The sequence below is a fragment of the Syngnathus floridae genome, chromosome 1 (genome assembly GCF_059516105.1).
Source record: "Syngnathus floridae isolate MCC-2025c chromosome 1, RoL_Sflo_1.0, whole genome shotgun sequence".
Classification (NCBI taxonomy): domain Eukaryota; kingdom Metazoa; phylum Chordata; class Actinopteri; order Syngnathiformes; family Syngnathidae; genus Syngnathus; species Syngnathus floridae.
The window spans coordinates 7,623,413-7,635,029 of NC_142413.1; the positions used below are offsets into that span (position 1 = coordinate 7,623,413).

The 11,617-nt window shown below is 42.2% G+C and overlaps 1 protein-coding gene across 8 annotated transcripts in view; it reads left to right on the forward strand.

The window, feature by feature from the left end:
* Nucleotides 1-674: 674 nt before the first annotated feature.
* Nucleotides 675-11,617, forward strand: part of atp11c (ATPase phospholipid transporting 11C (ATP11C blood group)) — a 30,883-nt gene continuing 19,940 nt past the window's right edge. For 5 of the 8 annotated variants that reach the window (XR_015860473.1, XM_088385271.1, XM_088385706.1 and 2 more), the window contains exons 1-2: nt 676-1,278; nt 10,692-10,811. Coding sequence is in view for 6 of the 8 variants with exons in the window: in XM_088385271.1 (XP_088241397.1) it covers nt 1,252-1,278; nt 10,692-10,811 (147 nt within the window). In the remaining 2 variants the exon portion in view is untranslated. Of the gene's footprint in view, nt 1,279-6,531; nt 6,680-10,691; nt 10,812-11,617 lie in introns of those variants that run through there. The other 3 variants (XR_015860483.1, XM_088385499.1, XM_088385423.1) reach the window with 2 other exon arrangements.

Sequence of the window (11,617 nt, forward strand, 5' to 3'; positions counted from 1 at the left end):
TTTTATGTCAATTGGGTTCACTACAAGTTATAAGCAGAAAAAGCTTGTGTGTGTGCGCGCGAGTGTTTGTGCGTGTTTGTGCGTGTTTTTGCGTGTGTGTGATGGAAGGGAAGGTCAAATGATTTGTCGTGTACATTTCATAGCTACTGTAACTTTCTCTCATTAAAACACTTTAATGGTCACCAGAGGAAAATTCTTCAGTTATTTTATGTCTGTATGGGAATTTGAAGGGAAGTAAGCAGTCAATGTAAGGCCCTCGAAAGAATGACATATTGACATATGTATTTATTTGTTTATTCATTCATTTATAGGGCAGCAGATAAAACAGATTATATATATGGAAGATGCACTTCATTTCAAGTATAGAGAGACAAAATATGCAAATACAGAATGTAATAAGGACATTTGTGAGTGACGTAAAACTTTTGAACAGTGGTGCAATATTAACATACCTGCTAAGAGGAAACCCAAATTTTAAGGTACTGTAGTTCTTGGATGAAAAGAAGTGAAAGGTTTGAATGTAACGACGTAAACAAAAACACCATTCAACCTGACGTCACATCTCACGTTCAAATCAGACGCTCACTTGGAGGAAGGGAATTGCGGAAGCGGCTATTGTAGTCCTCAGGACCACGTTACCCAGAGTGCACCGGGGGGCAAAGTTGCCGCACCTTCAGTCGGGAGGGGCGAGCAATCCTTTACTGGAAAAAGACGCTACCAGCAGACAGCCACTCCGCTCCAGTCCACTCACGGAGACTTCTTCGCTCGGGTGGTGACGCCACCGGCACGCGTCGCCGGTAATCACAAGTTCACCGATTTTAACGGCAGTTTCCGGTATCACTGTGAGTCAGGCGAAGACGCAAGTCAACCCGGTTCCTGGCGGCAGCAACAGGGCGCCCAAACCAGTCAGCCAGGCAGCCGCCAGTCAACCAGCGAGCGAGATGTCCGCGTCGGCTCGAGCCCGGAGCCTTGAAGGGAAGAAGAAGCGCGACGGGAGAACCACGACGCCGAGCCTCTTGGGCGAGAGAGGATGCGAATGGTGACGAGGTGGCAGAGTCTACGACGACAAGACGAAGGGAGAGGATGTAGCGTCGCCGCCGCGCAATTTCCAACTAACGTCCGTAGAGTAGAAGATAGATAGCCGAGGAGGAGCTAGCTTCAGTCATATTTACATGTAAAGTTGTTCGAGCTGGGGCGCGCGGCGGGGGAACAGTGGAACCCAAGCCGCCGGGGAGAGTTGAGGAAATCAAGATGCTACGAAGAAGCCTCAACCGACTGGTATGTATCAGTGTGTGTGACTGTCTGACATCCGCGCACACGCGGGGTTATCTCATGACACTCTCGCCTGGTTTGGATCCTAAGCTAGCTTTATTAAGTGCTGCTTGCGAGCTGGGTATAAATTGTTTGCTCACAGCTGTTGGGCTCAATCGGACGATATTGAACCCCGGTGGCAGAGGGCTAAGCGAGGCAAGTTCACGTGAGTCAGGGAGTCACGAACCATTGCAAGTTGACCCCCCCCCCCCCTTCCCAATTTTAAGGTCACGCACGCACGCACGCACGCAGGGAATCCTTCAGCTCGCTCACCCACGTCTACTGAAGTTATCAAATTGTTGGTACAGCGTAGCCATGTTTCATAAATATAGACGTGTGTGACTTCGAGAGGCAAGAAGGCAACTTTATTTCATATACACTGTAACTCAATGTGCTCCACATGTTAAGGAATGCGTTTAATAACAAAACGTTTTTAAGCAAACGTTTTAAGACATTTAAAAGCAAAGAAAAAGAAGCACCTTCCTAGAATTACTGTACAACAGCAAGGTTTTGGTAAACTGGATCCCCCAAATAAAAAAAAATAAGGATGTTTATTACTGATTTTTACATTTGTTGATATTGTCAGTACCACACCCGATACTACTACGAGCTGTCACCGATACTGAGTAGAGAGCGTTACGATATCGGAAGCATCCTTCAATACACGTATAAAGTGGCAAATTCAGCACTGTAGTAAAATTGTGATTGTGTTAAATCAAATTTGTGCATTATTATTTGTATTCTAAACATCTTTCAGAATCATTACAACTCTGCTGTAAGATCTTGTTAAATGGTACAACTTTCAGTGCATCTAAATTAGTGTATAATATGGCAGGGATTGCTTGAGTGGTCTTTCAAGGAAGTCGTAAAATAACTAAGAAACCGTATCTGCTATAGGTTTAGGGCTTTGGAGGATGGACGGTCAACAAAGCCCATCCTCCAAATTCCCACCAAATTCTTATCGCTCAAGCAATCGCTGATGTCAGTTTCACAGGAAGGAAATGACTGGGGTTGCACAAAAAAGCAGAAATGAAGTCACATTGTTCATTATAGTAACCCGTTGGCACAAGCAACCTAAACCGTAGAGCGTCTGCGAGCGTAGGTAGGAAATACAAATAACGCCGATGTGTGACCATTTCTCGAGTCTTGCCAGGTCAGCTCAAATGCGCTCCGTGAGGGAGAGGATTGCTGCTGTACTTTCCTTTCGCTGTGAGCTGTAAATAAGATTTTGTGCAGAGACCTCAGACATGGATGCGCACAGCGCTGTTATCTCGGCCTCCTAAATCACACCACCCTGTGCTCACCCACGGGGGAGGACGAGCGGGGATGGGGAACGGCGTAAGTGCTTCTCCCAAAATCACCAGATGAGCCATGTTGTTTGTTTTCACTTGACTCTCGCTCCATGTGTATTTTCTGGGAGAAACATTGAGAATAGCATTAGAATGAGCAAGGCTGGATTTTATTTTTTGTTCCCTCTTTGCCAGGCACTCGAGTGGGCGGGGGCGAGGGTGGTGGTGGGGGTGTCTGGGCTCCAGAGGTTGTAATGCTTCTGACAGGAATGCAAAATCCCACAGTCTCCTTTGATGTTGGTTGAAGCCCTTGAAGGCAACGCTGTGTTCTCAAAGAGGTGGAGCCTGCCACAAAGGCGATAGTAGTAGTAGCAGCAAACCTGCGACAACTCACAACTGTGCAACATTCAAGGTCAAACGCAATCCTTTTTCACAGTATTGTTTCTTTCATATGAATGCTTGAAAGCAACTTCATTCCAGATACAGAAAATTCTGAGCAGGGACATTCGCATACATTCCCTTGATCAACAGTATAACAGTTATTCTACGGGTACTGCTCAACTTCCCATTTCTCTTTCGACCACCAACTAGTTGAATCATTAAGTGGTGACCATAGCTGGTGTTTTTAATGGCCATGACAGTGTCGAAGCAATTGACTTGGGATGCAGTCACTCACCAGGCTAAACCCCGCGTTTTAAAGCCACACACATTCAAAGTTCCAGATGCTAGAGTGTGGAATGGGAGGATGCTAATAATACCTGCATCTCTCATTTTTATTTTTGATTGGTAATGCAAAAAAAGTTTCTCACAAAAAACAGTTCTAAAATTACAATCGTCACCTTAGTGTTGACTACACATGCAAAAAAATAAGTTTTCAAGCTTTAGCGTGCAAGGCACAAGTGATTTTTGATCTAAGACTCCCCAGTCTGATCAATAAAATGAACAGTTTAAGAAACTCTTACTTAAAAGTGCTTCTTTCTTTCTTAATTGCTGTCTAGTCTGTGACTTTTTCATGCAACTCGTCAGACGCGCGTCGTGAATCCTTTATTGACAGATAAGAGACAATAGTCCTTGAGCAGACAGAGTTGTCTCTTTGGTGAATAGTGAAATGCTGAGAGCGTCCGAAGGCCGCACAAACAGTGCGAGACAGGACAGTGTGATTTATTAGGCCCTTTTTGATTAGAATGCATATTGATTCTCACTGCTCAGTTTAACCGCCGTTATTCTCACACCGCAAGTTAGCCGGCCAATCCACCTTCAAAAATCGCTCATTTGTTTTGCTGCCTGTGCGGTCGGCCAACTGCACTACAGAGCTTGTCTGCAACAAACGGGAGGAAAATGTAACGTCGCAGTTTCACTGGCTGATTGTACCGTGATGAAATATAGTGAAGGGCAGCCTTGACTCCACTCAACTCTGAACCTTGAGTGAAACCAGTGGGTGGATTTTTATCTTACTTGATGGACGGGCTAAAAGGCGACCGTCATTTTTTGGCGCTCATCCATTTCTGTTCAAAAGCCAGGTTGAATTCTCAGTTTGTACGTCTGAATAATTCAGCTTTCTTCATTTATTTTGAATTATCTCGCACATGGTTGCTCCCGCCTGACCCGCCGTTGCCTCGCCAGGCTTGTGGCACTCCAAATGCATCCTCATCATCCATATATGCATAAAGGCTCCTCCAGAGAATTTCTGCCGCTCAAACAGTGGCGTGAAGAGAATAAATACAGAGATGTCTGTATACATATGCGCTTTTCTCAGCTGAAATGATGCAGTACCAGTTAAGAAGAAAGGTGAAACTGAAACATCCATTTAAGGATTTAACGAACGTGTGGGAAACAAAAAAAAAATGCGTGCTACCCACCTCCTGGACACAAAACATTCAGATAGTCAACACACCCTTTGGGCAACTGCTGACAACAATTATCTCCATGTAAACTTGTGATTTTCAGCTAGTCACAATTCATAGAAAGCGGAATTAGTTAAAATTCACCTACTTTTTTCTCGTTTTCAGGACACAACCAATCACGGCTTGCCAGTTTTCTGAAGCTGAGCCGTGATTGGTTGTGACCTGAGATGACAACTGTGATGTCATTTTCGGTCGACAAGTGACTAAATGGCCGCCCCCTCCGAGCTGAATTAAAAACAGGTGGATTTTGCCTATTCAATCCATATTCCCCAAATGGAATATTAACAGAATAATGTGTTTCAACTAGTTGGGCTGCATAGAACATGTTATAGAGCACATTTTTGGGTGGACTTCCCCTTTAAGTGTTGCTGAATATGGCGATTTGTCGCATACAGAAATAGTCCGGAGAGCACAGGCAACTAGGCACTTGGCCTGAAAAAACGTCCTCCATTTATGGCCACGCACACGCTACTTTAAATTCTCTTTAATTATAGATTAAAGTGTGACTAGACTGCAGCTTGAAGTGTCCTTACTTTTTGCGTAAACTGGAGATTTTTCTCCCCAGGAACCCAGAATATGTGTTTTTTTTTTTTTTGTCAGTTCCTCTTTTAATTCCTATCAAGTGTGCCATCAGATAAGTCATACTAATTTGCAGACCAGGCCTCAAGCCCACAGAATCAAATGCTTTAAAATAAACAAGTTAATAGATCAACTTTCCCAGTGAATATAAAATCTATTCCTAGTTAAAGCTTCCACTTTATCATCCTTTAGTTCTAGTCTGCTCAAATTTAATCTTCATTCCTATTTCAAGGGTGTTTTTAATCATTTACATTATCTTCACTTTATTTTTTTATTGATAGCTCTATTGTTTCATTCCTTTTCAATAGACAGAGACAAACAAGCACCAAAACCAAGTAGTGAAACATTTCAGGGTACAGGTTGACTTCATATTTTAAACTAATGTCCCCGTTTAAAGTTACATAAATTGTCATTTTCTGTGATGGTGTCACAATGAAACATTTTTTTTTTTTTATATTGGTCTTTATCCTTGAGATGATAATCAAGAGGGAAATTATGATGATGATTATCATTGTATTTTATGACCTCAGGCATTTTGACTGCTAAGGTTTCACTGTACATTGAACCCACGTACATTTGTGGTTAGGGTTATTTTTTTTCTTTAGAACCTATCCGACGTTCTTTCCAAATACTATCTAGTACACTCACATCCATTGTCGCCAACTGTTATTTTGTCACAAACCGCCTTTCTATTTCCACAGTTGCATTCGAACACAACAGGTGAGTTGCTCAAGTAGCTTTAACGCAACACCAAGTGCAGCTTTTGCGAGGCTTCGAAGAACAATCTGTGGAAGCAGCCCCTGTCATAACCCCCGCTCCCCCCCAATCATCGAGGGACTCAGTGCGATGTAGGCCAGTACCAGCCCGTGGTACAGAACACTCAGTGTCTTGTACAGCTGCTGGGATCCTCACAGAACAATAAGCCTCACAACGCCTATCAGATCAGGCCTGAGTTGAAGTTGTTACTTGGGTCATCAGTGTGTGCAAACACCAAAAGTGGCCTCTGATATGGGTTGCTATGCCATTGGATAGGATAGAGGTAAATCCCTTTTCACCACCGGGTAGTGGTACTGGCCTTCTATCAAATTCTTGATTAATATTAATGTGGATTATTAAAGCGAGAGTGTGTTCATTAAATTGCAGTTACTTTATAGTCCGCCGGCATTGATCCGTTCAACTGTCAAATTACTTTTTAATGCCAAGACATATACATTTGAAGAGACCAAAAATTTAACTTTGGCCGGTTGTAATGGTAAAAACAATCTGAACACACACCGATGGTATTTATTTAGTTTGTGATTAATTTCAGCACCAGTTATTTTGAAAACAACTACACGAGGGGATTTTTGTAGCCCACAGTAAGAATTTGTCACACAGGAAATGAATAAATGATGAATAAATGGTGTGACAAAGACTGTCGTTGGGGTTTGATGTCTTTGAGGTATAACAAAAATAAACAATTGAGGATGTAATGTGTTAGTTTGCCTTAGATTGTCGAACTAGCACGCAGTGAGTTGTGTAAGAGTATTGTCTGCGAGAGTCACAAGACAAGACAACCGCGTCTCCTCAGGATAAGAAATGGCACCATTGTACCCGGTAATGCTTTCGTACCCTTGACGCCTCACTTTTGTTCCCTGTGAGCTCTGGGAATTGTACTGCAGTTGCCGTGGAGTGTAATAATTAGCCCCGTGGGGTACGTTAGTGTTGAGTGTACTCTTTAAAGGGCAGAAATGGACTCCTCGTGTACCGCCGAGTACATTTTGCCTGGTGCTTGGAAGTAATGTTGTTAAAGAGTTGAGTTCAAGTTGAGTTTGTTTTTTTGTTTGTTGCTACCAATATAGTTAAAAGCTTCAGATTATTTTAAAAGTATGTATTTGGTTGTAACGCATTACACAGGATCAGATGTTGCTCCCTAAAGCCTATGTATGCAAGTCTCAAGATTTCTTTTTCCTCTTTGGAAGTTGGAAAAGAAAATGACGACTGGCTGATGAGGTGGAGCAACTTGCATAAATGCTAGTAGTGGTTAAGAATTGTTGAAGTGCTGTTTAGATTGACGAGAAAGAATTGTTGAAGTTCAAACGCAAGTGCTGTTTAGATTGACTCGCATGACGTCCTTCACGATTTTATTCGCTAAGCTTTCAAAGCCAAACAACTCCTGTGCTTAACTTTTCAAAAATAAATATTCTCAAAACATACATTCCACTAAAATCAAAAAAGTGGCAGTAGTAATGGAAATGTAAAGAACGAAATGTTTATCGATTCACTCATTTGTATGCCAAATCATGATGGCATTTGCTCCATATCAGCTGCTGTGTCAGTCTTCAAAGTGCCGTTCATCATTACGAACACGTGCAGGTCATAAAGAAGTCTGAGCTTAGTTCCACTTCCCTCAAACCTCTCACCTCATTAAATGTGTTGAAGCACATTTCACTCGCGGGTTTTCTGTGCAGCTTTATGACACATTTTCTTTGCTTTTGGGTTGTCCCGCTTTGCTGCCCGAAAGCTTAACAAACGCACAGTTAGCGTCAAGATACTTTATGCATACCCACTTTTTCTCATGCAACACGAAATTACAATCATTGTCTCGAAAATATTTTATTTTTTTAACCTCTTTCTATTCTTGAATTGCACTATGTCCACCATTCAAAAGGAATTCATAGCATTCGCCTACAGTGACTCACATACTCTGAAACGTCATTGTGTGAAATTGTACAACTGTCCAAATGTTTTCACTCCACCCGATAAGCCGACATAGCTCATTCCCTCGATTGTCTCCCATGAGACATTAAAACCTTAAAATATTTCCCCCTGACTTAAATCAAGAGTTAAAATATGCCACTTTAGCACTCGGAAGTTCTCAAAGTATTTAAACCTATTTAACATTCAAACTGTAGATCTTTATTGCTTCTGCCAAATGTTTCAAACCCAAAGTGGTGCATTTGGAAGAGGTTGCTTGTGTGGTTAAAGTAACAAATATGAATCTGAAACGTGTTTGGCCTACTTTCATCGGTGGCGCTGACACACTTCCAAGCTGATGCGATGAACCATCCATCAAATATAGGTTAGCTCCCATGCTCACTGGATGAATCTGAAATGAATCAAGCTCCTGCACTCAATTGTCCACATCTAATAATCTGGTTTAAGTGCGCATTAATACATGCAATAATCACGCTACTTTAAAGTGCATATTTAAAAAAATAATCCATGTAGCCAAACCTTTAGAAAACATTCACTTTGTAATTGAGGAACAAAAGTGTTTTAGAGACATTTACTTGGTTGATCAGTTGTTGGGGTGTCAACCTTCTAAAAATCCATATTATTCCTTTGGCTAACATTTTATATATTATATTTAAGGAATGCGCTAAAAGAGTGCTGAATTGTTGGTATGAATTCTTTGTGATGGAGTGGTACAGAAAATGGATGGAGTTAACAAAGAGTATAGCCATTGTGGCGAAACAGTGAAATAAAGAGTGAGCGTGTGGCAGGTCATCGGTTCCGAGTAAACCTCAGAACGTCTTCACACTGTGCGTAATTGCATCTAAATGTACTTTGATGGAAAGTTTCAAGATCACTCAATTGCCTAATGCACCATTCCTTTCTTAATTCAGCTCCATTAAGGGCTGCTTATATGCTTTATTGATCTAATTGGTTTGTCGCTGAGACTCTTTCATCAAGGAACGCCGTCTACTTAGTATTGACATGACTCTTGGCTGTGTTTGCTAACTGTGTTAGCATTGAACGCAGCTTTTTGACATCTGACGTCAAGGCAAATGTCATCAGTGGAGTTTCTTGTATGCAGGCGAGCTCACTATTCTTAGAGGTCAACTCCAAAATTTTACTTATTCTATGTTCTGTGCAGCCCACCTAGTCGAATCTCATGTTCTTATTAATATTTAGAGTCTGGACTATGGATTAAACGGTCAAAATCCATCCATCTCAGGCAGCAGCCATTTTGCTACATGCTGTCAACTGAAAATGACATCACAGGTCTCAGGTCACAATCAATCACGGCTCGCCAGTTTTTTCACGGCCATTGACCCAGTGGACTTTTTTGCCGTTTATTCTGCATTCCCTAAAGCACATTGATAACCTTAAAAAAGGAAATAATTGAAATTTTCTGAATAAAACCAGAATGTGGACTAAATAAATCGTCCAATCATCAACCGTTTAAGAGATAGGTGGAAGATAGAAGCCTGCAAATATCCCTCCAAAAAAAAAATTCTCATAAAGTGAAAAGCCACTGCCGTCGACGTGGTGTCACTTTGCCCTGATGTCTAAACACACAAAACAAACAAAAAAAGATGACTATATACACACAAAAACAGGTTTTACCTGCTGATGGAAAAACTAAGCGGCCCATAAAATACAGTATAGCATGAAATCAGCAATAATATATTGCTAGCTATCTGATACCAATCCAATCAGTAGGCCCGATTTTGATGTATCTCATTCCAGGAGTTTTTTTTTTTTTTTTTTTTTTTTTTTACTACCACGGTGCATCTCCAAATTATGCCACTTGAGATTCAGAGTAATGGTCGCCTACTGTGTAAATTCAGCTTTGGGGCTTCCAACATTTCTTGGTGAATGTCATCAGCAAAGTCAGACCTTGCTTATGCAGCTTTTCGGCAATTGTGTGTTTAATCTATATCAAAAGCCCGCAACAACCTTTCGTTACTGTGAACACGAGCATGGCTCAAGGGCAAACCGCCCTCGTGAGCTTGCTGCAGGTAAAAGATCGCTACATGTATCTCAGAAAAGGTGTTATTTTTGTTTGTGAGTATTTCAGAACACAGAGGAGAAGAATGATTCAGCCGTCTGATTGTAAGAAATGTATGACAAGGGTCCTTTGGGATGCCGTCGTTGCTACTGAGGGCTAGTTGCCGTTTGACGATAAAAGAAGCAGGTTCTCCCTTTTGTTCTCGCCGCTTTCACAGTCTTTCCGTCTCCCTCACTTAATCCTCTGGCAGCCGCCAGCTGGGTCCATGTGGTCCTGCAGAAGGGCTTATTGATGTGCCATCCAAGATGGAGATGGGAGATTTGACAGACACACTGAGGTGTGAACATGGCGGCAAACATTTTGGCTGCTTCCTCCTGTCCGCTGTGCAGATAGTATGAACATTTAAAGAATGCATAAAAGCAATGATTATTTCACCCGTAATGCCGAGCAAATGGTTGCATCAACTGAAATTCTGTCGAGTTGTCACTCCAGGTTTGTTTGATACTGAAATCCTGTAAGATCGCTGTCCAGGTTGCTCTAATTTTCCCAGGCGCTGGCGTAGGGCCATGATGCGATGTTCATTGTAATTGGCTCCCTCGACCCAAATGCTGTTAAGCTTTTTATTAGATAAAGCTGATCCCCAGTTGCCTTTAACAATTTTACAGTGACGGTATTGCCAGGAAATGTGGAAAGTATGAGTGACCAAAGAATAAATTAAGCTTTAGAAGTTTGGCATTGAGTCTTCTCGGCCATGTGTACTTCAGGCTAGTCGACTGGTAGTCCATTTCATTTTGGTGCTAGATTTATTTAATATTCCTTCCAATTCTAGCCTTAATGTTCTGTATTTCTTCCACCCGCCGCCATGCTCACTCCTCCTGCTCCTCCCCGCAGTTTAAAGGCGACGAAAGAAGAGTCGACAGTCGGACTATCTTCGTCGGTCATCCGCCATGTTCTGCCAGCGAGCCTTTCATCCCGCCAAAGTTTTGTGACAACAGAATTGTCTCGTCTAAGGTAAGACGCCGTTTTGGGTGGACATTTGCATTGGGGCTCCTTTTGTATTGTAAACGAAACTGCAAAAAAACGTTCAGTCGCACTGGCTGTACGTCGGGGTAAAGCAACTTTAATTACGCTGGCCGTAGTGTTTATGCTCCTCCGTACCTGGGCTCTGTCATGCTTTTGCTCTCACAGTCTGCATTGGCCCATTGCCACTTTTCCAAGTCTCGCTTGCTGTCGCACCACGCTACTGAGAGCAACACCACCACCCTCGCCGTCGCCTTTCTCGCTTTCTTTTCTCATTAATTTCCCCTCTCTTTTCTCTGGCAAAACAAGATGGACTGTTTTGCTGTGGTTGCATTTCAACACCCTCCCCGTATCTGACGTACTATCGTCATAAACACGACCTTATTGCTTTGTCTGTGTGTGAAGAATATATCACAGCATTCCTTCCTGCTTGTGTGTCCTTTTTTTTTTTTTGCACTGTACCTGTGCCGCTATAACTCGCTTTTTAATCCACACAGCTGGATACTACCACCATCAAAAGTGGGGACGAGCCAGACTTTCTTGTCTATTAAAATTTGAAAATCCGAATGTAGATAATGAAGATATTTTTTTGTTTTCAAGTTGCTTTATTTATCAGGCGCACAAAGCTAGCAACCCACCAATCTAAGGCAAATAAGATCATCTGCCTGTTGGCAGATAAGGGCACTGCTACCTTCTTAATGACATCAGCAGCAGTTATTCTCACTTCCAAACATGCAAAGTACTCCGCTGAAACAGTTGCCAATGTCATTGGTTTACTGGCACTATTCGAGAGTATC